Source organism: Drosophila melanogaster, chromosome 3L (genome assembly GCF_000001215.4).
Source record: "Drosophila melanogaster chromosome 3L".
NCBI classification, from domain to species: Eukaryota; Metazoa; Arthropoda; class Insecta; order Diptera; family Drosophilidae; genus Drosophila; species Drosophila melanogaster.
In genome coordinates this window covers 10,160,934-10,179,849 of record NT_037436.4, presented here as the reverse complement: position 1 = coordinate 10,179,849, position 18,916 = coordinate 10,160,934, and the positions used below count along the sequence as shown (strand labels likewise).

The 18,916-nt window shown below is 40.8% G+C and overlaps 2 protein-coding genes across 5 annotated transcripts in view; both read left to right on the top strand.

Annotated features, from left to right (window-relative positions):
• Positions 1–18,916, top strand: part of dpr10 (defective proboscis extension response 10) — a 38,655-nt gene that overhangs the window by 6,259 nt on the left and 13,480 nt on the right. The gene's annotated exons all lie outside the window — the stretch shown is intronic.
• CG6628 (uncharacterized protein) lies at positions 12,827–14,041 on the top strand. Its single transcript, NM_140129.2, has 3 exons — positions 12,827–12,979; positions 13,041–13,447; positions 13,506–14,041. Exons 1-3 carry the CDS (start codon positions 12,830–12,832, stop codon positions 13,780–13,782), a joined length of 834 nt encoding a protein of 277 aa, NP_648386.1. The 5' UTR covers positions 12,827–12,829; the 3' UTR covers positions 13,783–14,041.

Sequence of the window (18,916 nt, the reverse complement as noted above, 5' to 3'; positions counted from 1 at the left end):
ATATTGTTATTTCCTTTAAGTAAAATCGAGTAATATTCAATATTCAACATTACTAGAAAATAAGGCAAATAGTTTTATTACTGATAAGAGTATAACAATTTAAAAGTTATTATGGTGGTAAATTTATCTGTCTGTATAATTCGCTATATTTCGCGGGTAAATCCTTTGCGCGCAAATCCTGACAACTTCGGCTTGACTTTCCAATTTGCCATCGTTCGCCCCTTGTATGTGTCAAAAAACTTGGAATCGGCTCCCCTGACTGGTGCCCCCTGACCCCGCAGAACATAACATTTCACACGTGTCACTGAGCAGTGAGTTGTTGGCTGTCAAGATGCCACAGCTACACCGCCCCGATCCACGTATCCTGCGAGTCCTCCGAACCACCGACAGGAATCTAACCCGCTGCCAAGACAACCACCAACGAAATGGGAGGCAAAACTGTATCGGTCCCGTATTAGCATTCACTCACTCGGCTAGAAGGCCACGCCCCCAGGCGACCACTTTTCCAATCCCCCCCCCCTACCCCCTCAAGAAATTGTTTGCCTATTTGCTTTGTGCATATGGAAATGAAATGGCAAACAAGAATGAGAGCTGAAGTGGAGCAGGGAAAGTCAGGGAAAAATTACGTTGACACAGGCAAACGCTCTCAAACACAAACGCACACATATGCGCGGCAAAGGAAAGGCTCAATCACACCAACGCCAAGTCAGACTTTCACCGCGCACAACCCTATTTTCCCTCAACTTACAGCAACAGCTTAATGCAATTATCAACTGTTTCCTTAACAATTTACTACACTTGAAACATGATTTGAATTGTTTAACGTCAAATAAAGTTTTAAATGTGAAATTATATATATATAATATATATATATACAGCCTCCACATAAAGGTAATTTCATCTGGCCAATTTAATCCAACAATTAAACTTCATAACAAATCAATGAAAAGCTGGACAAAATGGGATTTGTGAGAGTAGTGCACTTACTAATTACCATTACCATGGCTACCGAATAGTTTGACTAATGAAGACGAAAGCTTTGCTCAATTTAGTTTTATCACTTTGAAATGCAATTAAATTACTTAAGGCCATTAAGCAACCCTTGGCAATAAGCAAAGTGTACAGCTGTTGGAAGATTAAAGCGCCAATGGACGGTTCATAATCGCACTGATTAACGATATGACATAACTCAGCCATGATACTGGAGACTTTTTCTCACGCTCGAGTTTAACCCTTTTTCTTGCCAATTGCTACCAAAAGCGTTGATTGCCCCTTTTTAACCCTTTTTTAAATGGGCGAGACCTCGCTCGAAAAACTTGAAAATATTCCAGAGCTGCTCGTGCTTCGCCTTTTTGGGTTGGCAGTTCATTTGAATTGTTTTTTTTTTTCTTCTGTTTGGCTGCCATTTGTATCCTTTGTAATAGGGTTGCCTATTTTCAATTCTCCCCCCCATTTCATTTCTTTATTTTGCTTATCGGGGAAGCGGCAACAAAAAGCTGAGAAAAATAAAAGCGAATAGGAGCATGAACAAATTGTTTACGGATGTGTTTGCGACCCGCTCCTCTGGCAACAAAAAAAATATACAAAAGGGGGTTAAAGCAAACCCCAAACCAAAACCGAGAAAGGATGTAGCAGAAATTCATAACAAACTACATTTCATGGCTTGGTGTCTGTGTGTTGCTGAGGAAATTCACTTGACTTTTGGCCACCGTTTCTTTCCATTTCCATTTTTTTTTTCTTTTTTACCAATTTTTTCTTGGCTTCTTCGGCATAAATAAGCTCTGGGCCAGGCCAAATCGGACTGCTGCAGTTGTCGCCATTCTGGGGCAACAATGGCCAATAGGTAGCGCACACAAACACAGGAGCATGGGTATTTTGCCATGGCACTTATTTATGGCTATTTGTCGGCGGAGTTGGCCAGGACTTTCATGGCATCTTTATGGCCCCTAACTATATATGCATATCGCAGCATTGGAAGTTTGCAACTTTAAAGTCAACAGACTGCCGGTCGCAAAATATGGGGAAAAAAACACACTTCGCCCAAGAAGTTTACTTTGCAGTTTCTTAGTGGGCTTTACTTAAGCTCTTTGCTCAACTTTTCGTCAAGTTCTTGTGTTTGGCTATCCGTTGCCAAGGAAATCCTCTTAATCATCTTTGCCAATAAGTGTTGAATAAATGTGTATCTTATTTATTGCATATTTAATCCCCATCTACAATAGCTCTCGAAAACCAACTCGATTATTAGTTTTCAGGCTTATTTTTCTCTGGCTCGATATTCAACGTCAATTGAAGTCAATTGTTGACATATTTGCCAACAACAGACTTCCATAACAGCCTCCCTTCGTGGCTGGCTGGCTTTTATTATTACGCCAAATTGATTTTGAATTTAGTTCAATGTTTATGGTCAAATGATTTCATTTTTGTGTCAGCCAATGGGTGGTTGAAGGTGAGCCACGGCAGGACCTCCCTCAATTTTTGCCCTTTGTCTAACTTATAAATCATTTGTGCGGCGATGCGTAAGCAAACGCCCCAAAGAGCTTTATGAACCGACTGGCCTGAGGGGTAATCCAGGGGCCCAAAAATAAATATGTATGTGAAACGAGGTAAAAATGAAAAGCGATGCCCCGAAAGTAATCCCCAATCGATTTACAAAAATCCACAAAAAAAAAACCAAAAAAAAAAAAAAACAGAGGATACAACGAAGTGTAAAGGAGAAGCGAGACTCATTCAATGAGTTTCCGTTAGCCATTTGGTGACTTTGAGCGAGGTTCACTTTTTGCTTTTTTGCATAGAGGAAGTCTTATGGTGTCGGGGAATATGTATACATTTTTTATATATTTCATATCCATTAAGTTCAAAGCGAAAGATGTGTCCGGACAGGCGGCAACATCGGCGGAAGCCTCTAATGTATTGGCTCCGAGTCCACTTGGGCTCCCCTATACTCTGGATGCTGCTGGGGCACCTCCAGCAAAACCACCCCGAATCACTCTGCACCACCCTGCACCACCCGGAAACACTCTGCACCACCTAGCTCCTCTGATTGCCCCAGTACGGTCCGCTTTTCGCCCGGCGACGTTGAAATTTCAATTACTCAGGCAAAATGATAAATGAACTTGTAGCCGCAAATTTTTGCTTTGCCTTTTGTCTCGGCCAACTCGACCTGCCTCGTCCCTCTGCTGCCACTTTCTTCATTCTTCTAACCAAAAGCCATTACGAAGACAGCCCACTAAGTGTGTGGGCGTGGCAGAGACAGCGGCATGGGCAGACATGTGTGTATTATAGTGTGTGTGTGTGCAACTTTTGCCAGCTCCCCAAATGTTTGACAGTTTTTCGCACGAAACAGACCAGCATAGTGGCTCATTAAACTTTACCAACTATTCCGGCACAAAGAGTCACAAAAAAAGCATGTCTTGGCTTAAATAAAACATTTTAGGAAATTATTGTCTGACAAAAACGATGTCATTTGGTCTCTTAGTTGCGGTACAAAAATAATTTGTACTGTGTTCAATTTTATACTGGCATTTTTATACTTGCAACATTGTTTTTAAAATTCACGAACAAAAAACTGCTTATTATGCATAAAGTTATTTTTGAACTACTCCATTTGTTCAATGTTAGTTAGTTAAAATTAAAACCTTTTTAGTTTCGCTTAAAAAAAATAGTAAGGGAAAAGCCCTTTGCATGCGTTCTTAATTTCCCCACTTCCCTCGCTGCTTTTCACACTTAAATACCCTCTAAGTGCATACTTTTTTAACGCAATGTTTGAGTGTGTTCAACAAAGTTTTACTGCGAAAAGGTCGAGAAGGGAGTGGTCCGGTTTTAGTTTATTTTAATAATATTTGCTTGGCCTGCAGACCGAGTTGTCGTGACTGCAGTTGCAACAATGCATTAATGCATTTCTCGCTGTAGTGGTGGCTGCAATTGCAGCTGAAGTTGCACTGTGGCACTTAATTAGCGACTGAAATATGTGGCAACGTTTCGGATGGCGCAGCATGTTAGCGAGAATTGAGTTAATTAAATAAGCTGGCATGACAACTGCTACTAGAGCGACTTCATTAGGTCCGAGTGACTTCAACGAGCCCGCCCAATCCGACACACATGGGCCCACTCCACACGCCCTCGAGAATTCAATCACTCAACAACGAATTCAACAATTTCCAGACACTCATCAATATTCAGGAGTTGTTTTGTTTGTTCGTTGTTATTTCCGCCGATGCACAGGAGGAAAATTTAGTTTGCTCAGGATAGTATACAATTTCTTTATTTGTATAAATATGGTATATATCATGAATTAAAGTGCACTTAACTATCGATGTCTTGTCCAAGTTCTCCTACCAATTTATATACATTTTTTATAAATTAAACTATACGTTCTTTTCTGTGCTGTCTGTCCAGGATCCACCATTCGTACTTCGGCTCAGTGAGCCACTATAAACTCCTTTCGACATCCACTTAATTGCATTTCATTCATAGCTAAGCAGCCATCCTGCGGAATGGAAAGAGAGAAAGGTGTCCGTAATGGTGTGAAGTTTTATTTCCCTTCAATGCCATTTCACACTCGCTCCAGCGAATTGGTTTAAGTATAATGCAAAAAACAGCGAAACAAAAGAGAACTGAAGACTTCGGGACTCGACTATGAAATGACCATTAAAAAGTTGCTTACACCTTGAGTTTATAACAACACTAAAAATAGTGTTATATGTTGACTGGGTCATAAAAAGGCGTAGTTTAATTAATCATTAATATGTTTATGACAGTGAAAATATGTCTACCTTGTACACATGCTTGAAAATGTATGGCGTTGTGGGTCTTGTAGAAAATATGGTTCTTACGTTTAGCTTCCTAATAAATTATAATAAAAAATTTTCAGAAGGTGATACAAATAAACATATTTGTCTAAAACAAAAAGAACAATTTTACGGCTAAAATTCGACGAGAGGTTTTCTGATATACCCAATGAATACTCATTTCAGAGGCGCCAGGGCAGAATGCAATGCCAAGTGAATGTTTGGGTGTTCGGTGGGGTGAGTGATTGCGGTGGGTGGGGTGGTTTTGGATTCGCAAGGTTGGTGGTGCCAAGTGGGTGGTGTCGAGGCGGCAGACTGTGGGTGCGAAAGGGTGCGAAAGTGAGGGAAGCTGCCAGGAAAAGCGAAAGAGAAGGGCCAAACAATGGGTGCAATGAGCGCTGCAAGTGGGCAAAAAAAAACGAACAAGTGGGCAAGTGGGCAAAAAAATGCCTCTCATTTTGGACAAAGTTTTGCAATGCGAATAGTTACCCGCCGAAAACAAATGAGTGGTATCGTATGCACAAAGTTCGGAGAAATTGAAAAGAAAAGAACATATGAAAACGAACATAATACGGCTTGGAGTCATGTATTGTATCAATAACTTTGAACATTACGGTTTCATTTAAAACTTTCTTTACCAATTTTTGCTGTGAAAGACGAACAGTTGCGCCATTTATATCACTCATACGCCATGTGGTTCTTTATACTTTTGGTAGCCTTTGTTTTTATACATCGACTGTTTCTATACGAAGTCCACTGTTTGGAGCCCGTTTTTCCTAGATCTTACCCTTTTTGTTCCCGTGACTTTTAAATGGGGCACGGACATTCCAATCGCTTTTGCCTTTTTGGCCTGCGGCATTGGCGGTGGCTAAAAATTGAGACGTCACCACCAACGCAGCAAAAGGAACGCAATGGAAATATAAAAAAAAGAGAAAACGAGAAAATGGAGTGACTGGGGCGAAAAAAGAGCAAACTTTGTTAATTGAATTGTACGCTGCACGACTTCAATTGCAGGCGCTTTCTGAGCGATTTCGATCGCGCTTTTGCGCTTTTGGTCAATGTTTTAGCTGTCAAAGGGGTGTGGACGTTAGATGGCTTAAGTTTCGGCGTCTATTTTAAGCGTTTTGGTGTTTGGCACGTTTCTCGCTTTATCTCCGCTCGCCGCACAGAGCCAGCCAACATGACACCCCACTTTAGTCCGCTTGACTAAATGTGTTGGGATCCAAAACATGCTATGTAAACACTTACGACCGCACATCTGCTGCCAACACCCCCTCCCCTTGTCCTTCTCCCTTCGACGGTTTTATTAATACAAATATTAATTTTTGCGGCGCTGCATGTGGCAGGTTTGTTTACACTGACGCCATTGCCGAAACCACCCAGGGATTTACGAACCAACCAAACAGCCACCCACCGAACATCACGCCCCAATCGTTGGTGTTCGTGGTGTATATCATTATCCCATTCTCCACGCACTTCAATTTGCATGAACAAGGCGAGCTGGTCCCCCTTAAATTATGTGGCACAAAGGCAGCGTGAGAGCCATCGCCCAAAATGAGACTCCCTGACCAACGACCTTGGCTATGGCTTCATTTCTGGTCCCTGCTTTTGAATAACTTAGCCGGGCTGAGAACTTTTGGGGCCCATCTTCTTGGCCGAGTTAAAGGGAATGCATTTCTGAGTTGATGAACAGTGTCCATCAGCGGCAGCTCATCTCCGGGCTCTATGAGATGCACAAGAAAAAATAAGACAATAAATTCAGAGAAAAAAATTGTTGAAAATTGAGGAAACACTATGAATGCATGTTATTGTGGAATTAATGGTCCAATTTAATTTTATTATATGTGTTTCTATTATTTCCAGAGCTGTATATGTACTTTCGAATTTCCATATACTTCATAGTAGAAACTTTAAAAGGAATTAATTACACCTCTACTGAAATCTAACTCTTAGCTTACAGAAAAACTTTTGATTTTACTTGAGGCAAGCATTTACATTATTTATTGACATAATAATCGTGTTTAAGCAGAACGGAACTAATTAAATTTTCACTGAAAATGCGATGTTTTTTTAAGAACCTTACACCAATATTATATTAAGTGAAAACAATCAGAGTCCAGTTTTCCCCAATGTGCTGCTGGGCAATCGCACCTGGGCTGACCCACCTGACCCAGTTCAAGGCTGCAAAAAGTGGAAGGGCGATGAAAGGGGAGAAGGTCAAAAGGAAGGTGGGGGCCAACGGAAGATGAGTGAACTGAGGTGCAGCGAATCAGCCCGGAGGCCAAACGACTCGGAAAGGGGAATCCCGGTGGGGTACATTAGCTTTGAGGAAAACTTTGCAGAACTTTGGCCCTTTGCGGTTCGGGGAAAACTGCAAAAGGGTTTGTCTTTAATCTGCGGATAGTTGGACAACTTTCCGTCGAGAACTACAAATCAAACTATTTTCTACTTAAGGGGACACTTATTTTTGCTTGAGGTCGGAATGGGGGCGCTTTATTGGTTTGGTTAGAGTGTGGAAAGAATTGCATTTCATTGTGACCGAATTTTCTACTTCAGTTAGTGTTGTGATTCTTGAGAATTGTACTGGGCAGGCATCCTGTGAAAGCCGCGCACCAATTCCCTTTCCCCTACCAATACAAACTGCAGCAAGTCTCAACAGACGGAATGCGGCAATTGCTTGCCTTTTTGGCTATATCCTTCATACACTTTGAGAAATACTTTCGTCCTAATCGAATACATCATTTTTATGTTTAGATATAGATATCTTAGTTGTTGTTTGTTGTTTATTATTGTTGGTTGTTTGTATAAAGGAAAAAGAATTCTAATTTTGCTCTTCTAAAAATTGTAATTTTTCCGAGTGATCGACTTATTTCCCCAGTCCCACTGCAACCCAATTTCTCTCAGCCAAGAGAGCTTGGCAAATATTTTCTTAATTAGTTGCTGCCAAGGCTTTTCCGGCTCACGAAAAAAGTGCAGCAAAGCAAGAAATGTGAGAGAGTGTGAGGAAAATGGAGAAAAGCGGTTGAGTTGGTCAGTTGTCAAGTGTGAAAAATTGCAGCTCAAATTGCAGTACAAAATGGCTTGAAGCGCTCGTTAAAAGTCACGCAGCACGCAGAGGAAAAGCTGGCCGGGGAAATGTTTCAAAATTTATGCGTATGAAAACAGAAATTATATTAATTACAACAGGCAACGGGGGAATGTGGGGACAACATTAAATTGCAGCTGCGACGGAAACAAGGGTAACATCATCGCCAGGGGGTTAAACAACACTTGACATTTGTCCTCCTTTTCCCCTCCGCACATAAAAATTGCATAAAATTTGCATGTCAAAAGTGCGACTCGAGAGTTGTGCGAGCCACCCTAGGTCCACCCCATTTGGCCATCATCAGCGTTGTTTAGCAAGCATTTGGGGAATTTACTCTTGCTGCGCTGGAAATTCGCAATCAACAGAACAATTATGCGCAAATGCAGAGGGGGAGCTCAACTTGTTTATATATAAAACTATGTATTTATTTACTTACAACAGCGAGAGATACTCCTCGCCATATGCTGTTTTATGGTCCATTCGAATTTAAAGATCAGCCGGCTAATTAGGGTGGCTGGCACACATGTTGCCCAGCGGAGGCGGAGGGATCTGCACAACAGATTTCTCATTGTCTGGCCCACAATCGAATAAGCGGAGCGTAGCACTGCGATTGTCAAAGCGTATTTAATGAGCAGACTCCCGGGTACGAAAAGCCACCTAGGCAGTAGAGCCATGGCCCCAGTGATATATCTCCCCCTGCACCAACCAAGTGGTGCTGTTGTTCCTGCGAAAATCACGAAATCAGTTGGCAAGAAATCACTGCAGACAGTGGCGTTCGCTGAGAAGGGGTCCTGGGACGGAAGGGAGCCCCAAAACCGCGGCGACAACATCGAAACAACGACAACGACGACATCATGCTGGCACTGTTTGCTGGGGGATTTCGTTTTTTTTTGGGGTGAAATTGTTGTGGGAATGTGTGTTCTAGTGCACTTACAAAAATGTCTCGTCATAGAATAAATTCAATTTAAATTAGTCCGCTCTTGATACGTAAACAGATGAAACTCTGCACATCTTGGATAACATTGCATGTTGCTTAAGTATAAGGTAGTAATTAGTATACAACTCTTGGTTATTATACGTATATTTTCCCATATTAATGTTCTAAATACATTATAATCTAATGAAATCATAGTTAATTAATCCTTTAGAGAAGTATTTTTTTCAAGTGTTAATCCCCTGTAATGTCTACAAGCAACCGGAGAAGAGCTTGTGGCAAATACCGCGATGCGTGTCTGTCTGTATGTCTGCGTTTTCCTCTATTGCAATGTGGTAGGTGGGAGTTTTTCGTGAGGAAAACCGACATTGTCTAGGCCGATGATGGGGCTTTTGTTGTTGCCAAGGTAGGATAATGACATCAATATGCATGACAGGACAATCCAGAGAGACGGAAAATGAGGCAGTATGGCATAAGTGAAGTGGATAGCTTTAAGGGCTGATAAAGCACAGCTGGGAGATGCTTCATTACCAGTCCCGCTCGATAAGAAACGGAACTCGTTGCGCTGCTAAAGGACCTTTTTCTTGCCCGCCCACCTGACCGAACACATATCTAGGGAATTTGACCAAAAAGTGGCACCAAAGTGGGAAGAACGGACCGCAGGACTTTTTCATTAGTGCAAGTGCCGCACAGCTGCATGCACACACAACACACAACATTCACGCACACAGAGACACACGTGGCCAACTACCGACACGTTCCCGGCATTGCGAAACGTGCCAAAAAGCATTGCATAAGCGCAGGCGGACAACGAAATCAGTTGGGCAAAAAGGTGGGGGAAAACAAAAAACAAAAAATGAAACGTAAATACGGGCAAGGCGAGGACAATATTTTTGCTGCTCCTCCGATTGCTACTACTGCTGATTCCTCTTTTTCTTGTGCAAGAAAACAAATCTGAGCCACACATGCCCAGATATTCACACTGAGCGAAAAAGGATAGAAGATATATTCGTTCGCTATCTGTTAATTTGGCATAAATATATAAGTTTTATGATACCTATTATTAAAAGAAACAGTCGCAGTGTATGATATTTAAACAGTTCAAACCAATATTTAATCTTAAGTAATTAATATAATGGAAAATTGCAAACCACGTTTGTAATCTATAAAATTCGCACATCAAAAATCATAATAACGCAAGTGCTTAAAATAAATCCCTTTTTGGTTTGTAAATTATGCGCACTATTACTCAATAATATTTTTGATAATATAAAAACTTTATATCAATGAATATATCTACTGGTATGTCTTTCAAATTCCAGTTCAAATTCCCCCAGAAATTCAACGGATGTACTTTATTCTAGCGCAGATAACCATTTGCATAAAATCTCTAACTTTATGGCGGTATCTTTTCCGATCTAGCCATTTCCATGAATATTTAAGTTCAAGTTTGACCGTGTACCACATCCATCCATCGCAAATCATATCCGTCTAAGGCACTTTTTCAAGTGCAGTCGTTGGCAATGCGTTTAGCAATCAGCTCACGACTTGGCAGCCAGTCCGAGTTTGCAGAGACTTTGCCTTGGAACGCAGAACTCAGAACTGAGAACTGTCGTTGCGCATACGCCACGTTGCACTGCAACCCGTCCGATGGGTCGTGTGTTAATAATGCGTGACATAAACTGGAGCTCCGACAAGTCCCGTCGATGGGACAAACGAATTGAGTTGACTCGACTTGAGTGGGGCATTTTAAGTGACAGCCTGTGAGGACTCAGAAACAGGAGCGAGGAAGTCAGTTCTGCAGACTTTGTCTGCGACTCTGGCGAGCAAATGACATCTTCTTTGTTTTATTGACATGCCGCACACTCAGAAAATTCTGAACACAGATGAGAATGAGAGGTTGCTCCTTAACACTTAAATTTTTACTTAAAATATGCAAATAAGTGCTGCCAAAGTGCCAGTGGCAAATGCGCCTTTTACCCAAACTTCCAACCTAATGTGTGTGCGAATGTGTGAGAATTTCAATTTCCTGCTCACACCCAATGCCAATCAAAGGAAAACCCCGATCGAGGGACGGGTGAATAAATTTGAGCGAACAGCGAGTGAGGAAATTAAACCAAATTGAAATTGTTTCGCGTTCGCACACAAAGTTTTCCTTGCCCCTTAAAGGTTTCTTATTTTTGGGCTCGACTTAAGCTCGGGGAAAGTTTTAATTTCCAATTGACATTTTGCAAGTGCATCCCACTAATCCCGCAGAGCCGGCAAAACGGCGTAACGGCAAAAGGGGCTGAAAATAATTACAAACTGCAATTATTAGCCCGGCTAAGGAGACGCTGCCAAGGCAAATCCAATTAAGTGAAAAGCAAGTGTAAGCCGATGCCTTTTACCTGACCAGCTCACCTGATTCCTTGCCAACCCCCCTTCCTATTTCACCCCCTGTAGTTAACTGGGTAACTTTAGCTGATGACCTTAGCCTGTTTTCTTTTTTTTTTTTTATTCCTACCCCGTTCTTTGGGTTTACCTCCCTCAAGTGTGTCGCCTTTCTTTGGCTCTCCAGTTTCCCTCTTCTCGAGAGCATGAAATGAAATTGCCGAGCTACAGGCACAACAATGGCTATAGTAATAATAAATAATAATGGTTAAATGTGTTTACAAAAAGACAGAAATCTTTGGCTGTTATCTAGACCAAAGTCGCCACCATTCTTGCTCTTCACTCTTTACTCTTCACTCTTGGACTTGGACTTGGCTTACTTTTGTCTGCTCTGAACTGTCATTGCGTGTTGCACACAAAAACACCCGGAGATTTAGAGCGTAGAAAGAGGTAAAAGGAATGCGGGGAAAGCAGAGAAAGAGGCAAGAGGCAAAGGAAAGCGGGCTCTGCGAAACAGAATGAGATATTATGTGGCAAGAGTTGCTTCACCAGTTGGCAGTTCTACTTAATTTTTGATGCGAAAATGCCACTTGAGTCTGCTCGAAGTACTTTAGGAAAATAAACAAGTATTTTAGTTTTAGAATTTCGGGTACGTCTGTCTTAAAATTAAGTCGGGTTTCTGTTGGAAGTACCGCAGACATATGTAGTCAGTTAACTGTATGAGTATATATTTCTGTTCTTATTATTTATAATATAATCCTTTTAAATATTTTACTTGCATTATATACGAAAATATTAAAAAATTAGAAATTGTAAACTATTTCATAAAAATGTTTTGGTAAAAAAATGTAAAATCTTTAGCTTTGTAATAACCCATAAGATTTTGAGGCTAGTATAAATTTGGTTCAAGCCCGTCCAATTATATAATTGAATTCCTTGGGAATCCTATCAATAGTTTCATTAAGACTTGAGAAAACATTCTAAAGCCACCCTCGTAATCTTCTGTCCCATAATGAAAGTGAAAAACTGTTGCAGCAACAGCAAACAATTTCGCAGCCGAGGAGAAAACTATTTCAATTGAGGTAGAAAATGAACGACAAGGACATGGCGGCATTTCCCTCTGGTTTTTTTTTTTACTTATTTTCATTTTCTTTTTGCCATTCTATGTTTTTCTTGGTCTTGCCATGAATGGATGCCCACCTCCCTGCATTTCTTTTTGTGTGTTTGCAGTTTAAATTGCGCTATGAAAGGAATTTTTTGGATTTAAGCATTCGTTTTCATTTGGCTTCTATTTCTTAGTTTCTATATCTTTTTTTTTTATTTGCTTTTGCCTGGGATGCCAAGTGGGATAATATGTCAAGTGGCATAAGTCGGCGGGGAGGCAGAGAGCTGGTGCACCATTGATAGGATCGAAGCAGGTGTCATCCCGTTTGGCAACCAGGTCTTAACTTGGTCATTTACGGACGACTAGCTGTGTTTGTGCTGGCCCGGCTTAGCCCCAGTTTCAGTTTGAATCAAGTTGCAGTGGCAAAAACAGCTGTGGCAAGTGGCCCGATTGAGAAACAGTTGTCCCCCCCCATATAGACCGACTTTTGGGACATATAAAAGGGGAGCTTGGTTGGCAAACGAGCAGTAAAAGACTGTATCAGCAGCATGTCTACGGAATTGGTAGTGGCCCTTATGCTCTTTGGATTCCTGCAGGTTGCATTCAGCCAGGACAATGCGACTGCTCCCCCAACGGACTATTGTCAGAGTGGATTGTGCCCCTCTCTAAAAAAACACATTGCCTGCAAGAACAAAGGAGTAAGGCTAACTTTTGCAGGACTTAATTGTTTCCCTACAATGGTAATATTATTTGCTCTAGGAGTTGGGCAAACAGTGTTCTCCCGACGCCCATTTGGTCAATCTCACTGGCCTGCAGGACCTGATCCTGGGTGAACACAATGCATTGCGAAATGTCCTTGCTTCGGGAAAAATCATCAATTTACCTAAGCCCGATCGCATGGCCACACTGCAGTGGCATTCAGAACTGGCCGATCTGGCCACACTGAATGTGAAGCAGTGTGTTCTGCAGCACGATTCTTGTCACAACACTCCAGATTTCCATAACTCTGGTCAGAACTTGGCTTTGGTCAACATAACCCTGCTACCTGAAGACGGAAATCACACCGACGAGTGCCTTGTTAAGGAGTCTATTGGAGGCTGGTGGAATCAGAGTATCAATATCACAAAAGAGCAATTGCAGCGTTTTCCCAAAGGAAAATTGGGAGAGTGGGTTTCTTTTGTTTAGGTTCATATTTTCTTTTAATATTATTTATTTTCCAACCAGTTCCATTCGCAATTTTGCCGTCATGGCCCGTGACAACAACACCCATGTGGGATGTGCCGCCTTGAGATTCGAGAAGCCCGCAGGACATCCGCTATTCCTTTTGGCCTGCAACTATGCCAGCAATTATGTTCCCGACTGGCCCATCTACAAGGAGAAAGCCATTGGCTGTCAGTCCGGTTCCGACCTCAAATATCCATCGCTTTGCAAGGCTGGTGAGGAATACCAGGATCTTATCGGGCAGCAGGGCTCCAAGGGGAAGAGATTTTGGACGCTGTAGGAGTGCCAAAAATAACTCCTAGCTAACGGATTGGAGTGGGTGGCAGGCGCACTTACAGTCTATTTAACATGTTGATTTGTGTCGCAGTGCCTGGCGGTCATATATCATCTCACAGCCGCATTAGCATTAGCACAGACACCTGGAGAGACAGTGATGCTGAATTCTAGCTATATATATAAAGAATACGTGAAAAATGATAATATTAAACATGAGAATTCAATGAGAATATAGACAATATGAATATAAATTTATAAAAGACAATATGAAAAAGGTGTATCTTTATTTTAGTATAAATTAGATATAGATTTATTTAGGAAATGTTTTTTCTTGATATCCAATCCAATGCTGAAGAGAATAATGATGCATTCATTTTCAAAATACCCTGTAAAATGGCTATAAACTGGCTGAAACTACAGCTCTCACACTCACACACATTCTGCCCCACTTGGCCGCCCCCAGAATCATCATCATTCTCTTCAGTCGCTAAAATATGTTACGCGTTGTTTGGGCTCGAGAAAATAGCGAGCGAGACGACGACAAGTTGGCATCTAATTTTAACGTCAATATACAAAATGTAAAAACGTGTCTTCATCAGCTCGTAATATAGAGACCACCATTTCCACCACTCTCCGCTGGTGCCGTTGAAATCCCTAAGTGCCTATTAATAATGCTGCCTCGACGGGCTAAAAAGAAAATGCTTTTCCTTGGATCTGCTTTATTTTTAGTGTCCGTTCGCGATGAGGCCTACGTTTAATATGCCGTTACTTTGTCAAATCCGAGGCTCATTAAAGTCAGGCGAGAAAAATAGGCAACATTTTTGTTCATTTTTTTCCGCTGTGATAATTAATTTCGTACTAATGCAGGCCACATTCATTATGGCTTAATTAAAATTCAACTGGAATTAGTTTGCAGCACCTCGAAAAGCGACCATTATAAACTTATCATGCCGAAAATATTCATAAATGCTTATATCTCTATTTTTTGTGCTAATTACATTTTGGTGTGTTTTCAGTTGTTCATTTTGCCTGAATATTAAAATCACAACAGAGCCTTTTTTGTTGCTGTTTTGGACCCTCATTAAATGCGTGTAAAACTAACATGGCCCACAACATATTTCACGCGGCCCATAAAAGCATAAATATCTGCATAAATAAAATAATTTACAAAGTTATGTCAGTGGTTGGAGTGATATAAATTATTCTCTTACTGGGACAACAATGTTGGGGTTTACTGGCTTTTGATGGATGTGGGAGAAGTTCTTCCTCGTATAGGGTGCGCTTAATGTACGATGATGCATATCAACTCATGGAACCAATTTAAGATTTATTCATACCGCTTAAAAAATATGAGCAAAATCAGTTTTCAATTTGTTTCGATTTTGTGCCTGAAAAAATAAATATATGTACATGTCCGAATAAACATAAAACTATTAGTATAGTGTCATATGATTTAATATAGTCGTAAAAGATTTCTCAGCTCTTAAAGATTTCCACTTGATATTTATATTCCGTGATGCCGAAATCAAAACACACTCGCCTTTGGTGCCTAGAGAAAAATTCAATAGACCATTCGTCCCTGAACGCTTCACAAACTTGATTGTTGAAAATGATTTGATGGGCCGAGCTGAATAAAAGCGCCAATTTATGGCCTAAAAGAGGACTGTGCGTTGCATAAATTGTGGCTGAATTTAAACAAGTTAATGTGATATTAGTTGGAAGCGGGCATAAATTATGGAAGCGTGTTCCATTGAGGAAGAGGGAGAACAGTATAAACAAAGCTCGCCTGATTTACTACTGGCCATTTGACTGTTTAATGAGCACTCAAATGTGTCAACAGGCTATATGGAAATTTATTTAATTATGATTCATAAGTCACAAAGTAGCTTAGAGCCGGCGAAACATGCCAAATCCTATGCTTCCCGCACTCTCCAGTGTTTGAAGTTGTGCGCCTCGGCTTGCAAAAGTCTGGAGCTCGGACATGGCAGCATCTAAAAAGGCAATCAAAAGTTTGGCCAAAAAGAAATGGTAACAAGAGCGCAAAATGTGTATAAAATCAAAATTGGCAAAGCAAAACTTTTGATTTATGCAATTTGCGCTAAAAATACAAATCCATTTGATCACACTGGAGTGAGGCAAATAAAATTTTGGCCAACAATTCCAATAAAATGGCAAAGCAGGCTTTGATTTATTTGTCCTTGACCGGGGGACGTGGGAATTCCCCGAACACAGCCGCAAATGCTTAGCCTCGTCTCTCTCAGGACCCAAATGTCATACATGGAGCATAATAAATGGGCTAGTAAAACTTTGGACAGGAATGGGAATGGGAGCATGGGTTTCTTGTGCCCTGTGTCAAGTCAAATGCAAATGACCGACAAATTTGCCCGGCTATATAGCGATATGCAAACAGAACGGATATATGCTTTGTTTATGTACATTTATATGTATATGTGTGACCGCAGGCCAAACTGGCCACAAATTTCCACACAATTTATGCACAAAATGTGGAGCGGAAGAGGAGACACGGCGGATCCCATTGCCGGATCATTTATTTTATAGTCCGTCGCTTTAAGTTATTTTTCTTCATTATTTTTTATGTGGCTCCGAGGCGGGCGAGGACAAACGAAAACAATTGCCAAAGGCATTTGGCAATCAGCGCCAAATGTTTGCTCTGTTTGCGCAAATAATTTATACGAGGAGCAAAAACACAACAGCCGCCAGACGTCGGACATCAGACGGCCATCACACATACGCCGCGTTGGCCGGCTCAACTTCATAGACAGGATCTTAACGGCACAGTTCATTAGCGGTCCCTTTTGGCCAGGAACTTGGTTATTAATCCTCAAAGGAGCGAGAGACAAAGGACGGCTGTTGTCATTAGGGGTCGTCCTGCGATTTCCGTCTCTTTTTTGGACATAAACACCAAATTAAGTTTTAGTGTTTCATTTATTTTTGGCACTCTCTTTACATGCGTGTGGGCTATAGGGATATACATGTATGTATATGTATGTAGTGTGGTATTTCGGGCCTATTTGTTTTTATGGCCCCAATTTTTGGCCTGCTCCTATTGCCTTTTGATTGTTTGTAATGAGCTCCTCGTGCTGCTTATGTGCGGGTCATCAAGGATATGAATAAAACAGCGATCGAAACAACCCGATAAAGGCTGGTCAAATGTCAAGTGTGTTCTGCTAAAGCCATTTATAGGATCCACTCATTAGGAAGGACTTATAGTGATAGGATTACAGACGGATTTCCTCTTCATATTGTTTTTATTATTCAATTTTAGTATAACAATTATCAATTAAACAACTTTATGGCTTAACCAAAATCCTTTTGTATTTCTCATTGCTGCTTGATTTATAAAAATTCCGTTTTTTTTATTTGATTTTTTCATTCCCGTATTTCGATTAATTCCTGCTTTAATTGATTCGTTTGAAATGTGATTCCAGCTGATTTAATTTATTTGCCAATTTCATTCGTTATTTATTCAGCTCATTTGAGCATACAATTTGGTTCGCTTGTACAGTCATTTTAGCGACAGGTGAATTAATATTATTTTCTAGATTTTAACCAATTTTTATCCCACTTCTAAACCGCTGATCAAACATGTTCAAAGGTCACTCTTAATTTTGTTGCACTTTCAGCGGCCAATTGTGCAGCAAACATAATTCAATTAACGCCTGGCCATTGGATGCCACCACACAGGCACCCACACACAAATAGATAGAGAGGGATATAGGCAAAAGGAAAGAGAGGCCGACAGAATGGCCGGAAAGTGGCGCTTTACAATTTGCGCAATTTCCGCTTCTGAACAACATCAAACAGAAAATCTCCACTCCATTCCCGAAAAACAGAGAAAATATAAAAACTTTGCTCTCGTTTGATGTGTGAATTGCGCAAATATTTTTGTTAAAAAAATATACGCTCCTCCTACTCCGATACTGAGCATTTATCATGTTTTCGTATACGTTTGGGAGATTTTTCACCAGAAACTTGTTAAATGGAAAACAAACAAAGAATGTTTGCACATAATGCGATTAGCGGCCTCGGCTTCGGTCGCCATCGAAATTTATTAGCCGCTTATGCTATGCGATTGAAGTTTAATTGAAAGCGTAACAATATTTACCAGAACAATATTAATTGACAGTTGATGTTGCGTGTCAGTCAGATATTTGATTTTCCGTTTCGACTCCTGCCCATTCAATACAAATGTCCTCCTGGATCCGCTTTCCTCCATTTTAATGCTTCGCCAACAGCGGAATCTAATTAGCATTTCAGACCCCTCCGGCCGGATGGCATGGCTGAATAACAATAATTGCTTAAATAAACACCACGACAAATGCACATTAATAAACATCAGTTGCCTGAAATATGAATTATGGCAAGCCCATCTCGAGTCTCGGCCAACATGCAATCAAGAGCACGAAGCTTGAGGAGAGCTCTTTGCGGGTTAAAGTCGACCCATCGGCAAAGTGCAACGCCATTTGCATGTCGGGCTGGTCATTCACGTCGCCATCAACCGGTTGGTGGATACAGTGCCACTCGAAAATAAGGAACGCATGGTACTTGGAAAAGCGTACTCTCTTTAGTCCAGTCACCCGAAAAGGTCCATGAAATAATCAGAAACCTAGTTGACTATTAAAAACTACACTATATATTTAGCTATGCAATTATCAATAGTTATTCAAACAAAAGGGCTTATATGGACTATTACTAGTAAGAGTTACAATTAAATAGGATTCTCAACACGTTCCATTGAATCAAGATTATGGAAACATGTTATGACTAGGAAAACAGGACCCCCTCTCAAACAATTTCTCTAAATAATAATATGTGCTCCTTTAAAGGGTTTCATTTTAATTGTGTATATATGATGGGCTCGTAATTATTATGCAGCTCCGAATTAAAAATTAAGAAGCTTATATTTATGGTCCGCACTGTAAGCAATATGTGTACATGCTAAACAGACAGTGCGTGACGTTTCCTCGTTCTTTGACTTCTTCGGTGGACTTTAACATGGCAATTATGCATTTTTAATCAAACTACCATAATACTTCCCGGAAAAGCTTTTCTATTGATTTTCTCTATTAACCAATTGACATACATCCACTAAGGGGAGGCCTTTGAACCTCGGTTGG